This window comes from Empidonax traillii, unplaced genomic scaffold (genome assembly GCF_003031625.1).
Source record: "Empidonax traillii isolate 1590-97213 ecotype Southwest subspecies unplaced genomic scaffold, ASM303162v1 scaffold154:size1206225, whole genome shotgun sequence".
In the NCBI taxonomy this organism is placed as follows: Eukaryota; Metazoa; Chordata; class Aves; order Passeriformes; family Tyrannidae; genus Empidonax; species Empidonax traillii.
The window spans coordinates 729451-746976 of record NW_020955347.1 but is presented as its reverse complement, the minus strand read 5'-3'; the positions used below and the strand labels follow the sequence as shown (position 1 = coordinate 746976).

At 49.2% G+C, this 17526-nt stretch overlaps 1 protein-coding gene across 5 annotated transcripts in view; it reads left to right on the top strand.

The window, feature by feature from the left end:
- The first annotated feature begins 7103 nt into the window (after positions 1-7103).
- LEF1 (lymphoid enhancer binding factor 1) overlaps positions 7104-17526 on the top strand; it is a 68439-nt gene continuing 58016 nt past the window's right edge. For 4 of the 5 annotated variants that reach the window (XM_027884722.1, XM_027884724.1, XM_027884721.1 and 1 more), the window contains exons 1-3: positions 7104-7316; positions 8213-8276; positions 9732-9865. In XM_027884722.1, the coding sequence (XP_027740523.1) occupies positions 7107-7316; positions 8213-8276; positions 9732-9865 (408 nt within the window). In that variant the 5' untranslated portion in view covers positions 7104-7106. The remainder of the gene's footprint in view (positions 7317-8212; positions 8277-9731; positions 9866-17526) is intronic. The other variant, XM_027884725.1, reaches the window with a different exon arrangement.

Sequence of the window (17526 nt, the reverse complement as noted above, 5' to 3'; positions counted from 1 at the left end):
CCTCCCTCCCCTCCCACCTCTTTCAAAGGACCTTGTCTGGAGCTACCAGGCTTCTGCTGGCAATATTTGTCAGGGAACAGAGGACTACTGTCACTTAAAAACAAGCAAAGGATTACAAGATGCTTTGATTTCGTTGGGAGCACAGAAAGGGAATGGTTGCCGTTTCAAAAGCTAGAAGGAAACACTGGTGCACAGTCAGATTCGCATGTTCATTATATATTTGGCAGAATATATCAACTAGTTTATGCTGAATTCCAAAACGGCTCTAGCTATAGCCATGCCAAAGGCTTTTGCAGAAGGATGGCTGCTCCACGAAGCACCTTTTATACGCATGGGGCTACAGATACTAATTTGCACTGTACAAGCAAGTAGAAATAGAAATAAACATTTTCAGCATAAGGCTGCCAATGTGTGCGCAAAACCCCCAGCAAAAGGTCCTGAGTGGCTTTCCCTGGTGCATCCAAGAAGTCACAGTGTGAGACAAGCACCAGCATTTTTGAGTCCAAGCTAGAGGAGCAGAAGCAGGACTCAGTCAGAGGGGCTTTTGAAAATCTGCCCACAGACACTGCCCCTGGATCTCGGGGATGGAGAAAATCTCATCTGTTCTGGGACACGTATTACATTTATTTATTCAGGAGCAGAACTTCCCTCTCTAAGGAGGTAGGAAATGTTGACATAAATGGGCAAAACTGCTACACTGCAATTAAAACACACTTCTTCAGCCAGAATCTCACATAAATGTGGTGTCCAACAAAACTGCTAAAGTTTGGATTTTCAAAGGCCCCCTTGGGGATGTTGTACTCTACTCCCTTTGAACATCTCTTTGGTCCTTTCAAAAATGCCAACCTAAAAATCCCTGCTGGGGGGCAGCACATTGCTGTGCTTTTTTGAGGTCTTACCTTTAATACAACATTAACCTCACATTTTGCATTTTTCCATTCATAGCCTTCTGGGTTTAGTTCTGACTCTGAGTCCTGCTTCCCCTTTTATTCACATGGTGTGGATTATCTGATCTGATGAGTCATCAGAAATAATCCTGCAACGGCACTGCTCAATGTAAGGGTTAGTTTGCAAGCTACTTTGTGTCATCATTTATTTGAATAAACCATGCCACTTGCCCTGTATTTTATCTTGCACTTAAAAAAAAAAAGAAGAAAAAAGCAGCCACCAAACTGCTAACTATTTTAATCTCAAAATAAGACACCTTAACATATTAGTAAGATCTGAGCCACCAATGCCTTCCTCTAAACAAAAGCTCTCATAGTAAAAATGCGCTGGTAAGATTTGCTCATTCAAATCTCATAAAGCCCATGTTGTTGCAAGGGCTAAGAAAACCTAGCACTTTAAATAGAGTAATTCTGGGCTAAGAACATTAATGGCATCCCAGAACTGGAAAGCTGGATGTGTAAATTAAAAAGCAAAAAGCACATATACACTCTTAATATCCTAATACCTATTACATGTGATCTCTTTCAAAGTAGCTTTAAATGAGAAGTGCAGTTACTCTTTGATATAGCTGCTAGAAACATAGCCAGGATGCCCTTTGTTATAATTTTTAAAAAACAGTCCATATTTCAGAAAAGCTCATGATAAATGAGTCTTCAAAAACCAGCACACATTATTCTCTTTTTGTTGTGTTTTTTTTGTTTGTTTGGTTGGTTGGGGTTTTTTTTCCATTTAAAACATAAATCTGCAGCAAATACAAAGCAGTTCCCTTCACTCAGTAGAATCCTCTTGACTTGACTGTTGGAAAGAATCCCTTTTAGCCACCATGACAGAAACGATCATACGTGCAGTGAGAAATCCTCTCCAGGCCACACCTAAGTTCCCCGAAGGCTACCAGCAACTGGCATCACTGCTTCATCATCTGGGACCCAACAGCCTCAGCAGCGTCTGGAGACCGCAGCAGGTGACCCACATCGATGAGCAGCTGGACATAAGTCACGGGGCTGTGGGCCACAGTGTCTGCAACCCAAAACCTGACCCAACAGCAAAGCAGCTATCTGGACACTGTGTTTGTAAAAGCACTGGAAAGGGACTGCAGCGCCAAAAGGGCCGTCCGCCAGGTACAACACAAGGCTGAGGGAGGACACTTTGGGTTTCGCCCCCAGAAATCCTGATCTGTTATTTACAGCTTTTCCTACGGCGTTCATCAGAGGAGCAGTGAGCCTCTTTAAACACAACACTGCATTTGCTGTCATCATTCATCGGGTAAAAACAAGTCTTAGAAGTATTATCCTTGATTTAGAGGCATGGAACAGGTCTCTACTTCTAAACACATCCATACAACCTGAGGCAGCCGGGTCTGGCTCCCCGGTGATGCTGTGCAGCATCACATGCGGGAAACCACAGGGATAACACTGCGGAGACCAGGGCAGACCTTCCGCGTGTCCCTGCTCTGGGCCTGCTCACCCCATTTCCTGATGGAGGAGGATTTATTTGCTTCAGAAGGAATTTGGGAATTCAGCCTATATATTCAACTTGCACGTAAATCATGGACGTTATCTAAATGGGGTGGCGAACGCAGACCCAGGGAACACATATAATTCAGCCACATTGCCTTGAAAAGGCACCAAAAAAGCCTTATATGAGAAATTTCTAAATCTGACTTTCTTTTTTGTGCTTTGCAGTCCTGATGGAGCAGGGGGAGCCCCTGGGTGGGCAGGGTGTGCGAGGCGGCAATGGGGCTCCCTGGGGTTCCCTTCCCTCACCCCAACTCTGCCACCCATGCACTTCACAGCCCCTAAGGTAGTCTCGCAGCATCTCAGCATCGGGTGCGCGCCTGTCCCTCCGGGGAGCCGCAGGGCAGAGCGTGGGCTGCCGCAAAAGGCGCCTGGCCAACAGCGCACCCACCCCTCGGGGGGCCACCCTCGACATTTCATCCCAGGGGGAGAAAAATCCGCGGAGGGTTTGCCTAGAAAGACTCCCTCCGAACGGTCAGTGGCCTCTCGGGCGCAGGGAGAGGGACTTTTTGCCGCTGTTTGCTCGTGTGTCAGGCAATATAAAGGAGTTTTGCCCCGGGGCTGCGCAGCTCCGGCCCCGCCGGGCGTTGTGGACGCGCTGTCGGGCGGCACTTTCCGGCGGAGCCCGCTTGACTCCACAGCCGGGTGATTTTAAACAAAAGGGTTGTGTTTTTTTGGTTCGCTGGTTGATTTTATTTTTTTTTCCCCAGAAAATAACTGCAACCCACCTCTGCAAGAATATATTTTACTTTTTTTCCTCCCTCCCGCCGGTCCCCCCCCCTCATGTGCTCCCCCCGCCTCCCCCTCTGCCTCCGAGCTGGCATGCGTCCAGGCCGGAGGATATTTTTTTCCCTTTTCTTTTTTTTTTTTTTTTTAATTTTACTTTATTTCCTCTGCACATTTCTACTCCAGCTCCCCAAACTCTTTGATCTCCCCCGCTGTCTCCTTACCCGGAAGAAAACCCCGGCTCTCTCAGCTGGGAGCTCGGCGCACACGTGGGCGCCCTGGCGCGCCTCCATGCTCCTGCCAAATTTAGTCACACAAAGGGCCCGGGGGGGGGCCCGAAGGGGGATGAAAGGGGCCGCCGGCGGGACATCAAAGGCGCCGCCGCCCCGCCCCGCTCCCGCCCTCCCCTATATAGGGGGCGCCGGCGGCGAACGCCGCTTCGCACGCGAAGGTGTCGTGTGTCCCCCCCAGTCCCGCTGGCTGCAGCCGGCGGGGGGAATCGTCCTTGGGAGCCCCGTCCCCCCTCTCCCCGGTCAGCCCCTCTAAAGCTCTGTGGGATTCATCCCGCTGCCCCGATCTCTGGTGCTCGCCCGCCCCGGAGCTGACGGCGGGTTCGCCCTCCCGGTTCGCCTCCCCCCGAAGACAGGCAAGCCGGGATTGCCCGTCGGGGAGTGCTCAAAGTGCGGGTGCCTACAACGCTGAAATGCCAAAAAAACCCCAACTAACAAAAAGCCACAACCCCCTCTAAAGCGCCCAAACCCCCTCAACGACCAAAATAATTATAATTTTTTTTTAAAAAGGCAAAACAAGTCCAAAAATAATTTAAAAACAAAGCAAAACAAGCAAACAAAAAACCTCACCCTAAACCACGGGAAAAACACAAACCCACGCTAAAATGAAAATAAAATAAAATAAAATAAAATAAATAAATAAATAAACACCTAAAGCGCAAAAATAAACCCTGTTAAAGGACTAAACGGCGCGGTAGCCGCTGCGGAGCCCCGTGCCGGGCACGGCGGCGGGCGCGCTCCCGGCAGCGGGGTCCCGCCGGAGGCGAACGGGGCCGCCGTGGGGCACCCCCTCTACCTCGGGCCTTGCCCCCCTGGCCGCGCACCCCTTCCCAGCCCCAGGAACCGCGAGTAAAGCGGCAGCTCGGAATTGTCTCCACTCAAATCTGACGTTGGAGTTGAGGTTTCCTGAGTTTATCTTCTTATCATAAATCATTACGGTTTCCATAGGCACACATCCCCCCCGCCCCAGTCCCGCCGCCCCCACCCCGGCCCTTTTTTGCCCTCAAAATCCTTCCACCAAAAAAACGATCCGGGAAAAACTCCAGCCCACGTGAAGGAACGGCAGAGGGAGTGGGGGCGGGGGGGGGCTGCTCTTCCAGAGGGACCCGGTAATGAAACAGATGAGTGGCCGCCCTGCCAGCTCCTCTGTGGGGGACCCATGCCTGCTCCCGGGCCACGCCGACCCGTCGGGGGAGCGGGTTGCAAAGCTCAGTCTCTCGACGGAGGTTTTTTTTGTGGGGGGGTTTTTTTTGTGTGTGTGTTTTGTGTGTGTGTGTGTGTGTGTTTTTTTTCCAGAAAGGGACCGTCCCGGAGCAGCTTCGCTCGGCCTGAGTGTCCGGTGTCCGCCGAGCACCAGGAAAGGGAAGAGGGGCGGGAGGGATGCGGAGATGTGCATCTCCGCTCACGAACCATCCCCGAGTTGTCTCTCGTTTTCCAAACAACCGCTTCCTCATCGCCTCTCCAGCCGCCTCCGGGAGAGAGGGGGTTTCCCTGCATCCGGGGAGCATTGCACAATTAAGTCCCTTCCCAGGGGTTACGTTTCTAATTTCTTTCTTTCTCGATTATTTATCTGACGCACTTGTTCAACTCGGCAAGTCCATCCCCGTTTCCCACTACCTTGCTCCCTTTCTCGGGGTTTGGAGGGTCTCATTTCTCAGCTGGATATTAATTACTCGTTCGTGGGCGATGATGCAGAGCCGCGGGCGGCGGCGTGGGCAACCGCGCTCGGCCCGCCCCGTGTCCCGGCCGGCAGTGCCGCCGCGCCGAACCTAGCATCTGCTGAAAACGGATTGAGCATCCACAAGTTCCCATTCCTCCGGCTCCCGATTCTTGAAGGTTTAGCAACCTGACGGGGCATGTGCAAAGCACCAAGCGCACCTTTGCGACGCCTAAATCATGGGAAGTTGTTTCCTGCACAATGTACGCCCATCGTGTTCGCAAAATAAAAGTTGAGGATCCTGACGTTTCCAATAATCAGCGTCTGCTTTTGTTTGGATGATTATTTTTTTTTTTTTAAATTGTACTCGTGCCCTGCACCAGGGCGATGGCGGGTCAGTCGGGAGCTAACGGGGCAGCGCGATGCTGCTGGAGGAACGGGATGGGGTGGAGGGATGAATCTCCGCTATGCTCTGGCTCCACTTACCCGTCCGAAACCGGGACAAGCTCATCCCCCCGGTCTCTCAGGGGCTACTACTTTTCTGCCGGGCACTTGCTGGATTCAGTGGAGATGTCTTAATTGTGCCCTTCGTCCGAAGCGGGCGCGGGCAGAGCCTGGGCAATCCCTCGCACACTTTCCACACCGGAGCAGCGCCATGTGGCGATTTGGGAAGGCTCAACAAAGCAGCCCTAAAAAAAGCAGGTCTATTTGCCCCTCCCGGGGATGCGGCTAGTGCCTGTGCCCTCCTCGGCGGGCTCCTGGCTGGGGAGGGAGAGGAGCGGCAGCGTCCCGGCGCAGATCCCGCGGCGCGGACACGCACACACACGCACACGTGTGCATTCAGACACACACAAGGACACACAGACACACGGACACACAGACAGGCTACTCAGGGCAGCCAGAGCAAAGTTTGCCCGGGGGCAGTCCCGCACCCGCTCCCCCCTCCTGCCTCCCCACTGGCCCCGGCCCCCTCCTCTCCCCCTCCCCGCCCCCGCCGCCCGGCCCTCCCTGCCCGGGCGCGGTGTCAGTCACGGCGGCGGCTCCTTTCATCTCCGCCGCCCCCGCCCCGCCCCGACGGCGGAGGGCGGGCGGGCGGGAGCGATGCTGAAGTTGCGCCGCCGCCGCCCCGCGCCCCACCGCCGCCCCCCGAGGGGCGCCGCGCCCGCCGGCTGCGGCAGGAGGCCCCGCGCCGGGCGCTGAGCGCGGAGGCGGCCGGGGGCGCCGCGCCGGCAACTTTTTCCCCTGCCCGCGGGCGCCAAGGGAAGGGGGGGGGGGTTGGGGGCACTTCCCCGCCCGTTCCATCCCTCCCTCCTGCCCTCCCTCCCTCCCTCCTGGGGCTGTTTCTTCCTCGGCCCCCCGCCCCTCGCGGTGCCGCCGAGCCGAGCCCAGCCGTGCCCGGAGCCGCGGACGAAGCGGTGGACAAAGGCCCGGTGGGTGCGCGCCGCGGGTAGCGCCGTCCCCTTCCCCCGGGACGCCCCCTCCCCCTGCCCGCTTCCCCCCAGCCGTTTTAACTCGGTCCCGCCGGGGTGGTGGCAACTTCAATCGGAGGCGAGACTCGGGCAGGCTCCGCACCCCTCCGCGTCCCCTCACCCCCAGGGTGAGCCCGAGTCCCGGGGGTTTGAAGAGGGGGTCGGGTCTCCTGAGGGGCGGTCCCCGGCGCGGTCGGGACACAAGCGGCTGTATTTCGACCTATTCCGGCCGTGCGGCGCGTCGGGGCGAGGGTCGCCGCGGGGTCTGTGCCGTGCGGGAGCCGGGGTACCTCGGCCCCGAAGGGGCGGGCGGACAGGCGGGGGTCTCCAGCTGCCGAGAGAGCAACCCCGAGGAGTTCACGGGATTTTTTCCTTCTTCTCTCCTCCTTCTTCTCCTCTCTCCTCCTCCTCCGCCCTCCTCCTCCTCCTCCCCCCGCTGCTCCTCCCGCTCCCCTTCCCGCGGCGGGCCGGCGGCCGCAGCAGACGCCGCGCTGCCGTGAGGATGCCGCAGCTGCCGGGGGCCGGGGGCGGTGGGGGGGACCCGGAGCTCTGCGCCACCGACGAGATGATCCCCTTCAAGGACGAGGGGGACCCTCAGAAGGAGAAGATCTTCGCCGAGATCAGCCACCCCGAGGAGGAGGGCGACCTGGCCGACATCAAGTCCTCCCTCGTCAACGAGTCCGAGATCGCCCCCGGCGCCAACGGGCACGAGGTGCGCGGCCGCGGGGGCTCCGCGGAGCAGCGCGGAGCGGAGGGGCGCGGGATGCCGGCGGGATCCGACCCCCGCTGCGAGGGAGGGAGGGAGGGAGCTTCGGCGGGGCGCTGAGAAAAATCCTGTTTGCCAAATATTTCCCCTAAAAAAAAAAAAAAAAAAAAATCCCATCCCAACTCCCGTCTCCGTAGGTGCGGCGAGCAGAGCCGGTCGCGCTCCGCGCCCCGGCTTGGGCTGGAAGGGGGTGGCCCCTTCCCCGCTTCGGCCCGGGACGAGAAAGTTGCCGCGAGTCCCCCGACGGTGCGGTGGTATTAAACCTCAAGCAGCCATGAAATTTCTTCAGTAAAGTCAGCGGGGTCGGAGCATTAGCCGTAAACTCTTTAAGGGATTTGCATAAAACTGTTTGGGAAGAAATTCCCGACGCTAAAATAACTTAAGGGCGAGCGGGGAACCTGCCTTTTAAAAAAATTTGTTTAATTTTTTTTAAATTTTTTTTTCTTATTATTTTTGTCTTATTTTTTTCTTCTTCCTAAAGATACGGTAAGGAGGGCAACCTGATTTTCTTCGTTATTATTATTTTTGGTATCTTTTTACCAAGACCGCCGAAGCTCCAAATATTTTCCACAAATTAGCCCCTTTCATTAAATGCAGGGTGCTTCTGATAGAAAGGCTTTGCAAACCCCCGTAGTTATTCACGTTGTCATAAAACGACCGTTTACACAAGCGTTTCTGGTACAGTTGCCTTCCACGGGACTTAAGATGAAAAAGATGTTTATCTCATGCTCTAACTTTTTTCTTGCTTCAAGAAGCTGTAGTGCTGTGATCGATAAATGAGCATCCATACAATGACTTTTCTTCTTTTTCTTCATTTCTGACGGTGGATTCCTTGCGGTCAGGTTTCCAGACAGACTCAAGCACAGGATTCCTACCATGATAAAGGCAGAGAGCACCCCGAGGAAGGTGAGAAGCGCGCAGTTCCGACAAGCAGTATTAGTCTTATTAGTCCCTCTGTGAGCATCCACACAGTCCTTACACCGGAACTTGGTTTACTACCTTTTGGAGAAGAGGGATGCCAGAGTGCTTTCAAAGTGCATTTAAAAATGAGATGAACATGCAGCACGTTTATCTTGAGTGACCAAATGGTATTTCAGTTGTTTAGAAACTGATAAGTAGGCCAAATGGATCTTCACTGAAGAAAGAACTATTTTTAGGATATCAACTTAAACGCATCTATCTCTTCACTCATACAGTGCAGAGTTGTGTTCCGAAAGTCTGCCTTTTTCCCCACAGCCAAAGCCCGCCGCTTAAATCTCCTCTTCCATATCTAAGCATGGGCAGACCTCTTGCTTTTTTTAATGTATCAGCTGGTTAATTTTAATTGAGGAGGACAGAGGAAATAGCAGAGTTCGTTGAATATCACTTACAAAGCTGGACACACGTACAAAGAATGTATGCTGTGAAGGATGGGAGATTATGTTTAAAATTAAATACTTATTATCACAAGCTAAACCTGATCATAAATTCCATATGAAGAGAGATACAGTTCAGTCCTGGTGCTTTCCAGGGCTCTGTGGCGATCTTCCTCCAAATTTGTTATTAAACGGCCTAAAAGCAATGATGTCCGTGCTCACAGCATTTTGGCAGTGAGAGAGAGGTGCTCAGCTCTGGATAGTTTTCTTTTCAGCCCTGCATCTCCTTAAAACCTCACTTTTAAATAGTGTCATTGTGAACGGTCATATAGATGGGAGACCTATTCACCCCCATTCTCAGGACCTGGACCCAAATACTTCATTTTCCTACCACATAGTCTCCCTCTCTTGGCTTCCCTCTTGGCTGTAGTGCCATGTGCATTCAACAGCCCCCCTCCTAAATTGTTTGTATCTCCTTCCAAGCCAGCCCCTGCCCTTTATTTGTTCCCAATGAGCGTAGCCAGAATGAATTGTTTGCTGCAGAGTGGCTCACTAAGAGAAGAAAACCTAGTTATCACTGCCCTATCCTCCATTTCCTAACAATAATGTTGGAAACCCATACTGGCAATATTTCTAAATCCACAAATCCTAGAGGCATGTGTAAAATCGGGGGAAACTGCTTTTTGAGAAATGTGATGTCATTGCTGATGTTTCTGCCTTGATTTGAATGGGGGCTAGCAAAATAATTTGGTTCCTCTGAGGCTGTTCTGTATTATTAATATAAACTCCTCACTGAGAGTACTTGCTCCTTTAAGAATTAACTCTTCCTAAAAAAAATGTTATTACAAATTGCTTCGGACTGCTTTCTGTCAGTGATAATTTCCATGAGTAAGGAAACATTTGCATGCAGAACATTTTTATATATACATAATACCTGTTTAAGTGCTCTAACTCACACGAAATGCCTATGTGGGGAATAATGTAATCATTGTTTCGTCTTCCGTAGGAAAGCATCCAGACAGTGGCTTATACAGCAAGGGACCATCATACTCTGGTTATTCTGGGTATATCATGATGCCAAATATGAATAACGACCCATACATGCCTAATGGATCTCTGTCGCCACCCATCCCCAGAACAGTGAGTTATCTCTTCCAAAGACTGGTTTTGGCAAGCTGGGTTTCCTCCTGTTTGGTCTACAGAGTCTGTTCATGTTGGGGCTTTTTGGGTAGCTTCAGCTGTGGTGGAGGTTGAGTTTCTGTTCAGAACCCCTGTCCAGTGGAGTTTAAGAGCTCTTAGAGGTGTTGGTCGTGATCACGATGGAAAAGCTGAGATTAATGTCTGTGAACAGGACTGGGGGCTTTCTTGGGGGGGAGACCTGGTTTACGACTGTAGGATAACGTGTGGCGGAATGATGTAAATGCTGTCTTTGTAGTGACTGGGACAGATATGAATTTTCTGGCTTTAACTTTTCATTTGTTGAGGAAAATTAAGGAAGCGGAACTGCTAAAGTTGCATGTCAGAAAGATGAGAAGATTGGATTTTTTTTTTTTTTTGCCTTCAGATGTGGCATTGCTCTCTGCTGATTGATATTTGTTTCTGCCATCAGTTGGTCTGCGTGAAGGCTTTATCTGTCTGGCAGCATTGCTTTGAAACATACTCTATATCTTCAGCCACAAATTGTGAAATGGTCGTTTAGGAATTAATATCAACCATGATGCAGTAGTTACAGCTTTCCTTTACGTTGTGGCGGGCACTGATTCTTCCAGGTTGGTCCCTCTGTTTCCATTGGTGTAGATGCATGTTTATGGATTTTAATGTACTTTTAATTTTGGACAGTCAATTCCCATTTCTTTTTGTAAACCTCTCGGTATACACATAAAACAGTGGAGCGGCAATGTTAAAATGAGCTGTGGAAATTATATTAGCACAGTCCGAGTGGAGTGGGAAAAAAATTGCTTGTAGGCATCCTGCTGAAAAAATGCCACTGCTGTTGTGTGTGCTGTAATATGAGAACTTGGATGCTGTTATTTCCCTCTGATAAAGCAGTTTTCCCTCTTACTGACTCTTAGATTTTTACGTGGAGGTGTCTGTCGAATAACTGGCATTGTTTTGATCTCCAGTGTTCTTGATTTTTATTCAGGGCTGCGGCATCTAACTTCAAAACAAAAAAGAAGGGGTCCTGATCTGTATTGGTAATTTGACAGTAGCAAAACACGTTAAATTAGTATATGTTTGGAGTCGGAATGACAAGATATTTTGGCACTGGGAAAAACACGGATCTGCCCTTTTTGTATGTCACTGCATTTGAACGATTCAAAAACTCATGCAATATGTTGCTTTCTATAGCTTTGGGTTCTTTTGTGTATAAATTCCAGTTCAGAGGCCTACAGCCATTTAGGGTGAAGGAGGATGACCATGATCTGTTGATATTTGTTGTCGTAAACACTGTTGGACAAACAACTTCTGTTTGGTTGTATTGTGGGGAAAAGGATGCAGCTTTTCAAGAGGGCACTGAGACCCAAACCCGCCCTTTTGAGGACCTGGAAACTTCAGACTTTTTTTTTCCCCCCTCTTTCCTGTGTTACCTTCCTAAGGAACTCCCAAGTGCTGGTGTATGGCTTTGAACAACAAAATCCAATTTAATTATTCACTGAGGATTTTCTCCACATGTATGTGCTGTGGGGCTGCCGTTCTTTACTGATCTGGCATCAGTGCTCTCAGAATATCATCTTGCAGAGGCTCTTGTCTCAGGTACTTGAGGAACTGTCCTTTGTGGGTACATTGGAGGGAAGAAAGGGGGGGGAAATGTTTCTAATTGTAAAGCAGCCTGCTGAACATCTGAGGGGCTAATTTAGTTCAGTGCTGCTCTTGCATATTAGAGCAGCACTACTGTTTCAGTAAAATAGTTCTGTTGCAGGGCTGCAATGTTGACATAAACCTGGAGTTCTTTCAGTTTAACCACAAGGCTACACGCTTCAGTTATTAAATAATTTTTTTGTTTAATTGAACTGTAATCTTTGTTAGTCTCCTAGCTGACAGTTGAGTTTTAATGCGTGTGAGATCAAAACACCGCATCCAGGAGATGACATGCACCGCGTGCTGCTGCTCACCTTTGTGGGGTCCCCAACCACCGCCCTGAAGGTTTGCTCTGGCTCCCCTTCTCAGGGCAACCTGCTAGGGCTGGGGGGTGGGCAAAGAGCAGCTGAGATCATCAAGCACTGGAAGTGGAGGTCTCCCCTGGGGTGTCGGTCCCCAGCCATTTGTGCATGGTGTGTACCTGCGCCCTGCTATTTGCATGACAAAGACGCTTCTTGTTGATGCATCTGTTGCCTGGAGGTGTTAGCCGGGATTAAAAAGCTGCCCCGGGGCGCTGAATCTTTTTTTCCACCTTGGAAGGACCTGCTGCCTTCAAACCACCCCAGGGGATGCATCCCTGGGGAATGTCATCCAGACACAGGACAAGGACCATCTATGAGGAGGGAGAGCAAAGCTTTCTTGGAAAAGGAAAAAAGTTACTTTCATCAGCATGTGTAGGGGAAAAAAAAAAAGCCCTTTTTTTAAAAAAAGGCAAATGCTTTACAAGCCTGTTTTTTAAAATTAAAAGTAAGAATCTGTAGTCAGACACAACTTGTCAAATAAACCACAGAAGAAGGAAACTGAAGTGTAATTTCAGTGTGGCTTTTGGAAGGAAGAGAGTGTATGACAAGGGTTTAGAATCTTCCCAAGTCTGCTAGAGTGGTCTTATCCTCCCCATTCTCCCTCCCCCCTCTCCTTTTTTTTTAAATTTCTTATTTTTCTGGCAACTGATTTACTTCTTGCAAGTTGTATTTGTAGGAGCAGGAGAGCATTAATTACAAGTTCAGGTACAAACCTCATGCTGCAGTGTGTATTCTTATCAGATAGCTGGGTAAGTGGAAAAGCAAAGCAGTTGGTTTGGGTGGCTGCAGGAGAAGTGGCATGTGATGGTACTAAAACCGCAGTAACACCTGGTGAATGTGCATCCTGTGTGCTCGAGATATCTCCTGGAGGTTTCTCAGCATTGCGGGGGTACTGAAGGTGGGAGGTGGAGACAGCTGTTTGTTTTCTAACGTGTGGGTTTTTTCTTACTCTTTGGTTAATAAGACTAGTTTTGGGGTGGCAAACCTTTCTCGTCTGTTTGATGGGAACGTGGGAACAAAGGAGGTGACCGAAGAAGAATCATTTCTCTTTGTTGTAAATTCATCCAGAAAATAATTTTGTGTTTGTTTCTCCCTCATTCCCCGTGAATTAAACTTCCTATGGAAAGATAGAGGATTTCTGTACCCTCTCTTTTGCCCGTTCTTATATGTTCTTGGGGTCTGGCTCAACTATCTCTATGTAGCTGCTGGATTTGTTAAATAGGTCGGAGGATAATATAAACATCTTATGGCAACTTGCAAAACACAGCATATCTGTTTGAAAATGATAAAGAATTCTGCTGAGAGAGTTTGAATACTAGGAACAGCGCAGGACCTCCCTAGCCCAAATTTTGGATATTCCATGTGTGCTTCTGCATGGCAGGGGGTACAGAGTTAGTTCCCATCTTGAAGAACAAACATCCCAGGAGAAATCGTAAGAATAATGTGGTCAGAGGGAAGAATGAGGGTAGAAATAGCAAAAATGAGTGGCTATAGAGCCTCAGTAAGAGGGTTTTGTTTCCCTAGCTACACCTTGCTGACCCTCTGAAAGCTGGCTGATTCACTCACTTGTGGGGAATTTTTGGGATCCCAAGGGGAATATATGGGAGCTGCAGAAGGATGCAAACCTGTTTTTTCATTATATTGCCTTTTCATGGGAGTTTGCTTCTGCTGACAATGCAATTATAGGGAATTGCTGGGAGCTGTGGTCAGCTGAAACCTCTGTGCCCAACATAAAATAGGGTTTCACAGCACAGACGCTGGGGCTCAGCTCCTGCTCAGGTGTCAGCCATCAGAAAGCTTTGCACTAATTCCCAAGTTGGCATCAGAGCAGGATGCCCTGGGGTCCTTAGGCAGCTGTGGTCCTGTCACAGATCTCTTTCTCCCCGCCACAACCCCGGACCTGTGCCTAAGGAAGTGGATTGCGTGGGCAGCTGAGGGGCTTGACAAGCCAGAGCTCACCCAGGACTGGAGCTGTGCAGCTTCACCCTGCACGGTGCATGTCTTTTCTCAATGAAGTTGAATGTTGCCAGTTGAATGATGTCGAATTAGCTTCTTAAATAGCTTTGAAATCAGGCGCAGAGGAGCACAAAGCTTCCTGACTCTGTGGAAGCAGAACTTGATGGGGTTTATTACAGTTTGCCCAGAGAGGAATTTTAGCACTGTTTTCTGAGGATCTCAGCAAGTTGCAACAAATGCTAGTACCGGGGAAGAATAGGAATCTGCTCAGTGCTAATAGAGGGATCTCTCTGCTGCAAACAGGTCTCTCAGCTGCTCTGACTCAAGCATCACAGCTGATCAGTCTAAGGTAGCAATCTGTGAAACACGAACCCAAGCTGTGAATGGTCGTGGGCTGAGTTTTGGTGCTGCTTTTTTTCTCCCGCTTAATGAAATTAATCCTCCTCCTTTTGGAAAATGGGGCAGAAGTTACCACAGTGCCTCTAGGTTGTCCTTGTCTGAAGCTTGATCTGGTTGCTCATGATAAGATGGCATTATCCAAGTGGAGTCTTAGGTATGTAATTCATCATTACTGTGATCTTTGGCACATACCAGTGAAGAAAACACCCTTTCTGCTTTTGCTGCCTTCTCCTTGTAAGGTTGATGCAATTAGCAAATCTATCTGGCTGTGAATGGGCAAGGGGAAAAGAAAATGTTCTCCTGATGTCTTAGTGCAGGGGCAAGAATTGCATGTGTGTGGCTTCAGCAGGAGGCTTTATCAAAAACTCCACCCATAACAAATCATCAAAGCTGGAGCTTTTGTATAGCAGTATGTGTGTATGTTTATGTCCTAAATATCCTTTTTTCCAAATATCTAGGAGTTAATTCAATGTAAACTTTAAATGGTAGAGCTTCTACTTAGTTTTTAAAGTGGTTTAAAAGCAAAATGTCATTCCTGTCTCTTCTCCAACTTAATCCCAGCCCAGAAAAAATGTTAATAAGAATAGCTTGTTATGGGCTGCAAGTGCCAAGGAGGATATGGCTCAAGAAGAAAGCCTGAAGCTCCACAGGTTCAGGCATCAAAAGAGGAAAAGACTTTTTCCAGATAGTTGCTGTGCTGCATGGCTGCAGGCATTGAAAAGCCTGGGTACCGCAGGCCTGGCTTCTCTTGAGTACTTAACTTCTGTTTATAGTTAGGGAAAACGCCTCCTGATATGGGAAGGAAATAACCCACACAAAAGCAATTTAATGCTGCAGTGATGTTTCTGAAGTCTTATTAGAGGCATGTGCTTTTTTTTCTCAGTAGCAAAACACCGTGCCTCTCAAGAAGACAAACATACACGAGAGTCCGTTTTGATTCAGACACTGAACATTTTGCAGCCTGAGGTCTATGTGTTGAGTGTCCTGCTGTGATCTCCTGTGCTGCTCTCATGTGGATGGACAGTGACCCAGCATGTGGCTGGTTTAAGGGAAACACTGCTGTGAGCTGGGCAGTCTGTATGTCCTCGACCTGGTGGAATCAGGCTGTCCTCAGTGCCTGTCCTCCCCTCTGCTGCAGGGAAGCCACGTGCTGTGATGCTCCAGCTGTGCGTAAATGGCTCCCAGACACCCCAAACTGCTCCTGTCCTGGCTAGCAGGCATTTATCTCTACGCTGGTTTTGGCCATAAGGCACGTTTGGCATCACAGCTGCTCTCATCTGGCCGTTGGGTTTGGTCCCTTTCTGCAGGACACTGGTGGCAGGCGGCACAGCTGCTTGGCGTGCTGCTCCTGCTCGGGCAGTTCGGGATTAGTGTCTCTGTTGCTCCGGCCCTTCATAAGCACTAGATTCACTTAAGAAAATTACATTCAGAATAACTTAATCTAGCAGCCCAGTGGCTTCTATTTGAGACTTGGGTCTTGTGGATATGTTTATTTAGTTTGGGTTTCCCACTTCAAAGGAGTCTGTCCTCTCAGCAAGAAAGTGATTGAGCACTTAAATAAAAATGTATTCATTGAATCTTTGGGATTGAGCTAAAAGTGCAGTAGGGAGTTTACACATGCACCAACTGTGCTAATCAGTCAGGGATTGCCTGTTCTCCTAAAGGGGAAGAAAAGTGGTCTGAACTGCCTGAGGAAAAGTGGCTGGCCTTCCCGTGGCTTGCTGGTGCTTCAGGTTGAGAAGAAGGACCTAGAATATTTTTGTCTGTTATCATCAAAGTTACCAAATCCCTTGTAGAAGTGCATTTTCATGGAGCTGAAAGGTTGACTCAACGATTGTTTATTTTCTTGGAATGGCTGTGGATATAGGTAAGGTTGATGCATGAAATCAATAATATGAGCTTAGTCAGCAAAAATTATGAGTGTAAAGTTACAGGGTTTTGACTGAAGGTTTATAAAATGAGGAGTTTAACTTAAAAAGTAAGTGTACTGCTGTTACTAGCTGTAACACGTAAACCAGAGAATTGCTTTGGCTAGGAGTTACTAGGCAAACCAGAAAGCAGCTAGTGTCTGTCTATCCAAGCATTTATAGTATTCTAGCCCTGTACTTCAAACAGTGCTGCACAAGTCAGCGGGCAGCTCTGCTCCACCCAGGCCAGGGCAGGGGGATAAAGTCTCTTGGGAGCATGTGATAACATGCACGTGTTTGCCATGAGGTAGCTTCTGACAATACTGATGCTTCAAATGAACAGGGCTGCACATCTGCGTGCGCTCCTGGTACAAGGCAGCCCTAGTAACTCTGCGTCGGCAAAGAACAGGAGAAAGATGTTTGTGTGACCTTTTTTTCCCCTTCCTTTTCCTTTCTTTCTGATTAGGGAAGCTTTAAAGTAGTTTGAAACAGGCTGCGCTGCGCATCCAGCGCAATGCCAGGCGCTGCGCATACTTGACAGCCCTGCTCTGAGAAACCTGGACATTGTGGGAGCTGCAACAAACCCCACAGTGACAGCATAAGGAGTGAGATTTCAGAGAATTGAAAAGCATGATGCTAAAATCCTGTAGATTCTGATGGCAGCTCAGCTTCCCTCTTAGATGACTTGGACGGAGGTCTGGATGGGGCTGCAGTCGTTATCAAAGAAAACCAGTCAGGAAATTGTTTGATTCAGCATGTATGTTCAAAAACAGGGAAAGGGAACATGAGACTTTTGTTGGGCAGCTTTGTTGCCTCAGAGGTAGACAGTGATGAGCTCTAAAATGCTGTTCCTGTAGGCTCTGTATTTCTGTGTTGGTGTCCTAGTAACTCTGGCTCCTCAGAGCCAACGTGCTGTAACTAGTCACTTAGCTGTGCTATATGGCTCTATTTCTTCAATTTTCTGCCTTTTTCTATATTCTGAACTGCCTCAGAGACTTATCTTTGTGACCGTCTGTAGTCTCTCCACGATTTTGGCATATCTTCCTGCCTTGATCTTTCTTCATCCCTATCAAATCTTGCATTGGCAAGCTTTGTCTAGCATAAAAAAAGTACAATATGGAGGTGAGGATTAAAGGTGTCAGCACTTGTCAAGCGCAGACTGCGCTCTGGGAGAAGGCCTTTTGCCTGCCGATGTGCTAAAATGCAGATAAACTATGTCCAGCGATGCAGACGTGTTTACTTAGCTAAAATGCCACAATCCAGTGATTTGTTGAGGGTCTGTAGTTTCTGAAGTTTTGAGTGGTGCTATATCAGGTTTAGGAAGCCTCAGCTACAAAGTGGTTGTTATGTTCTTGCTTGCATTTTATTACCCCCCCCC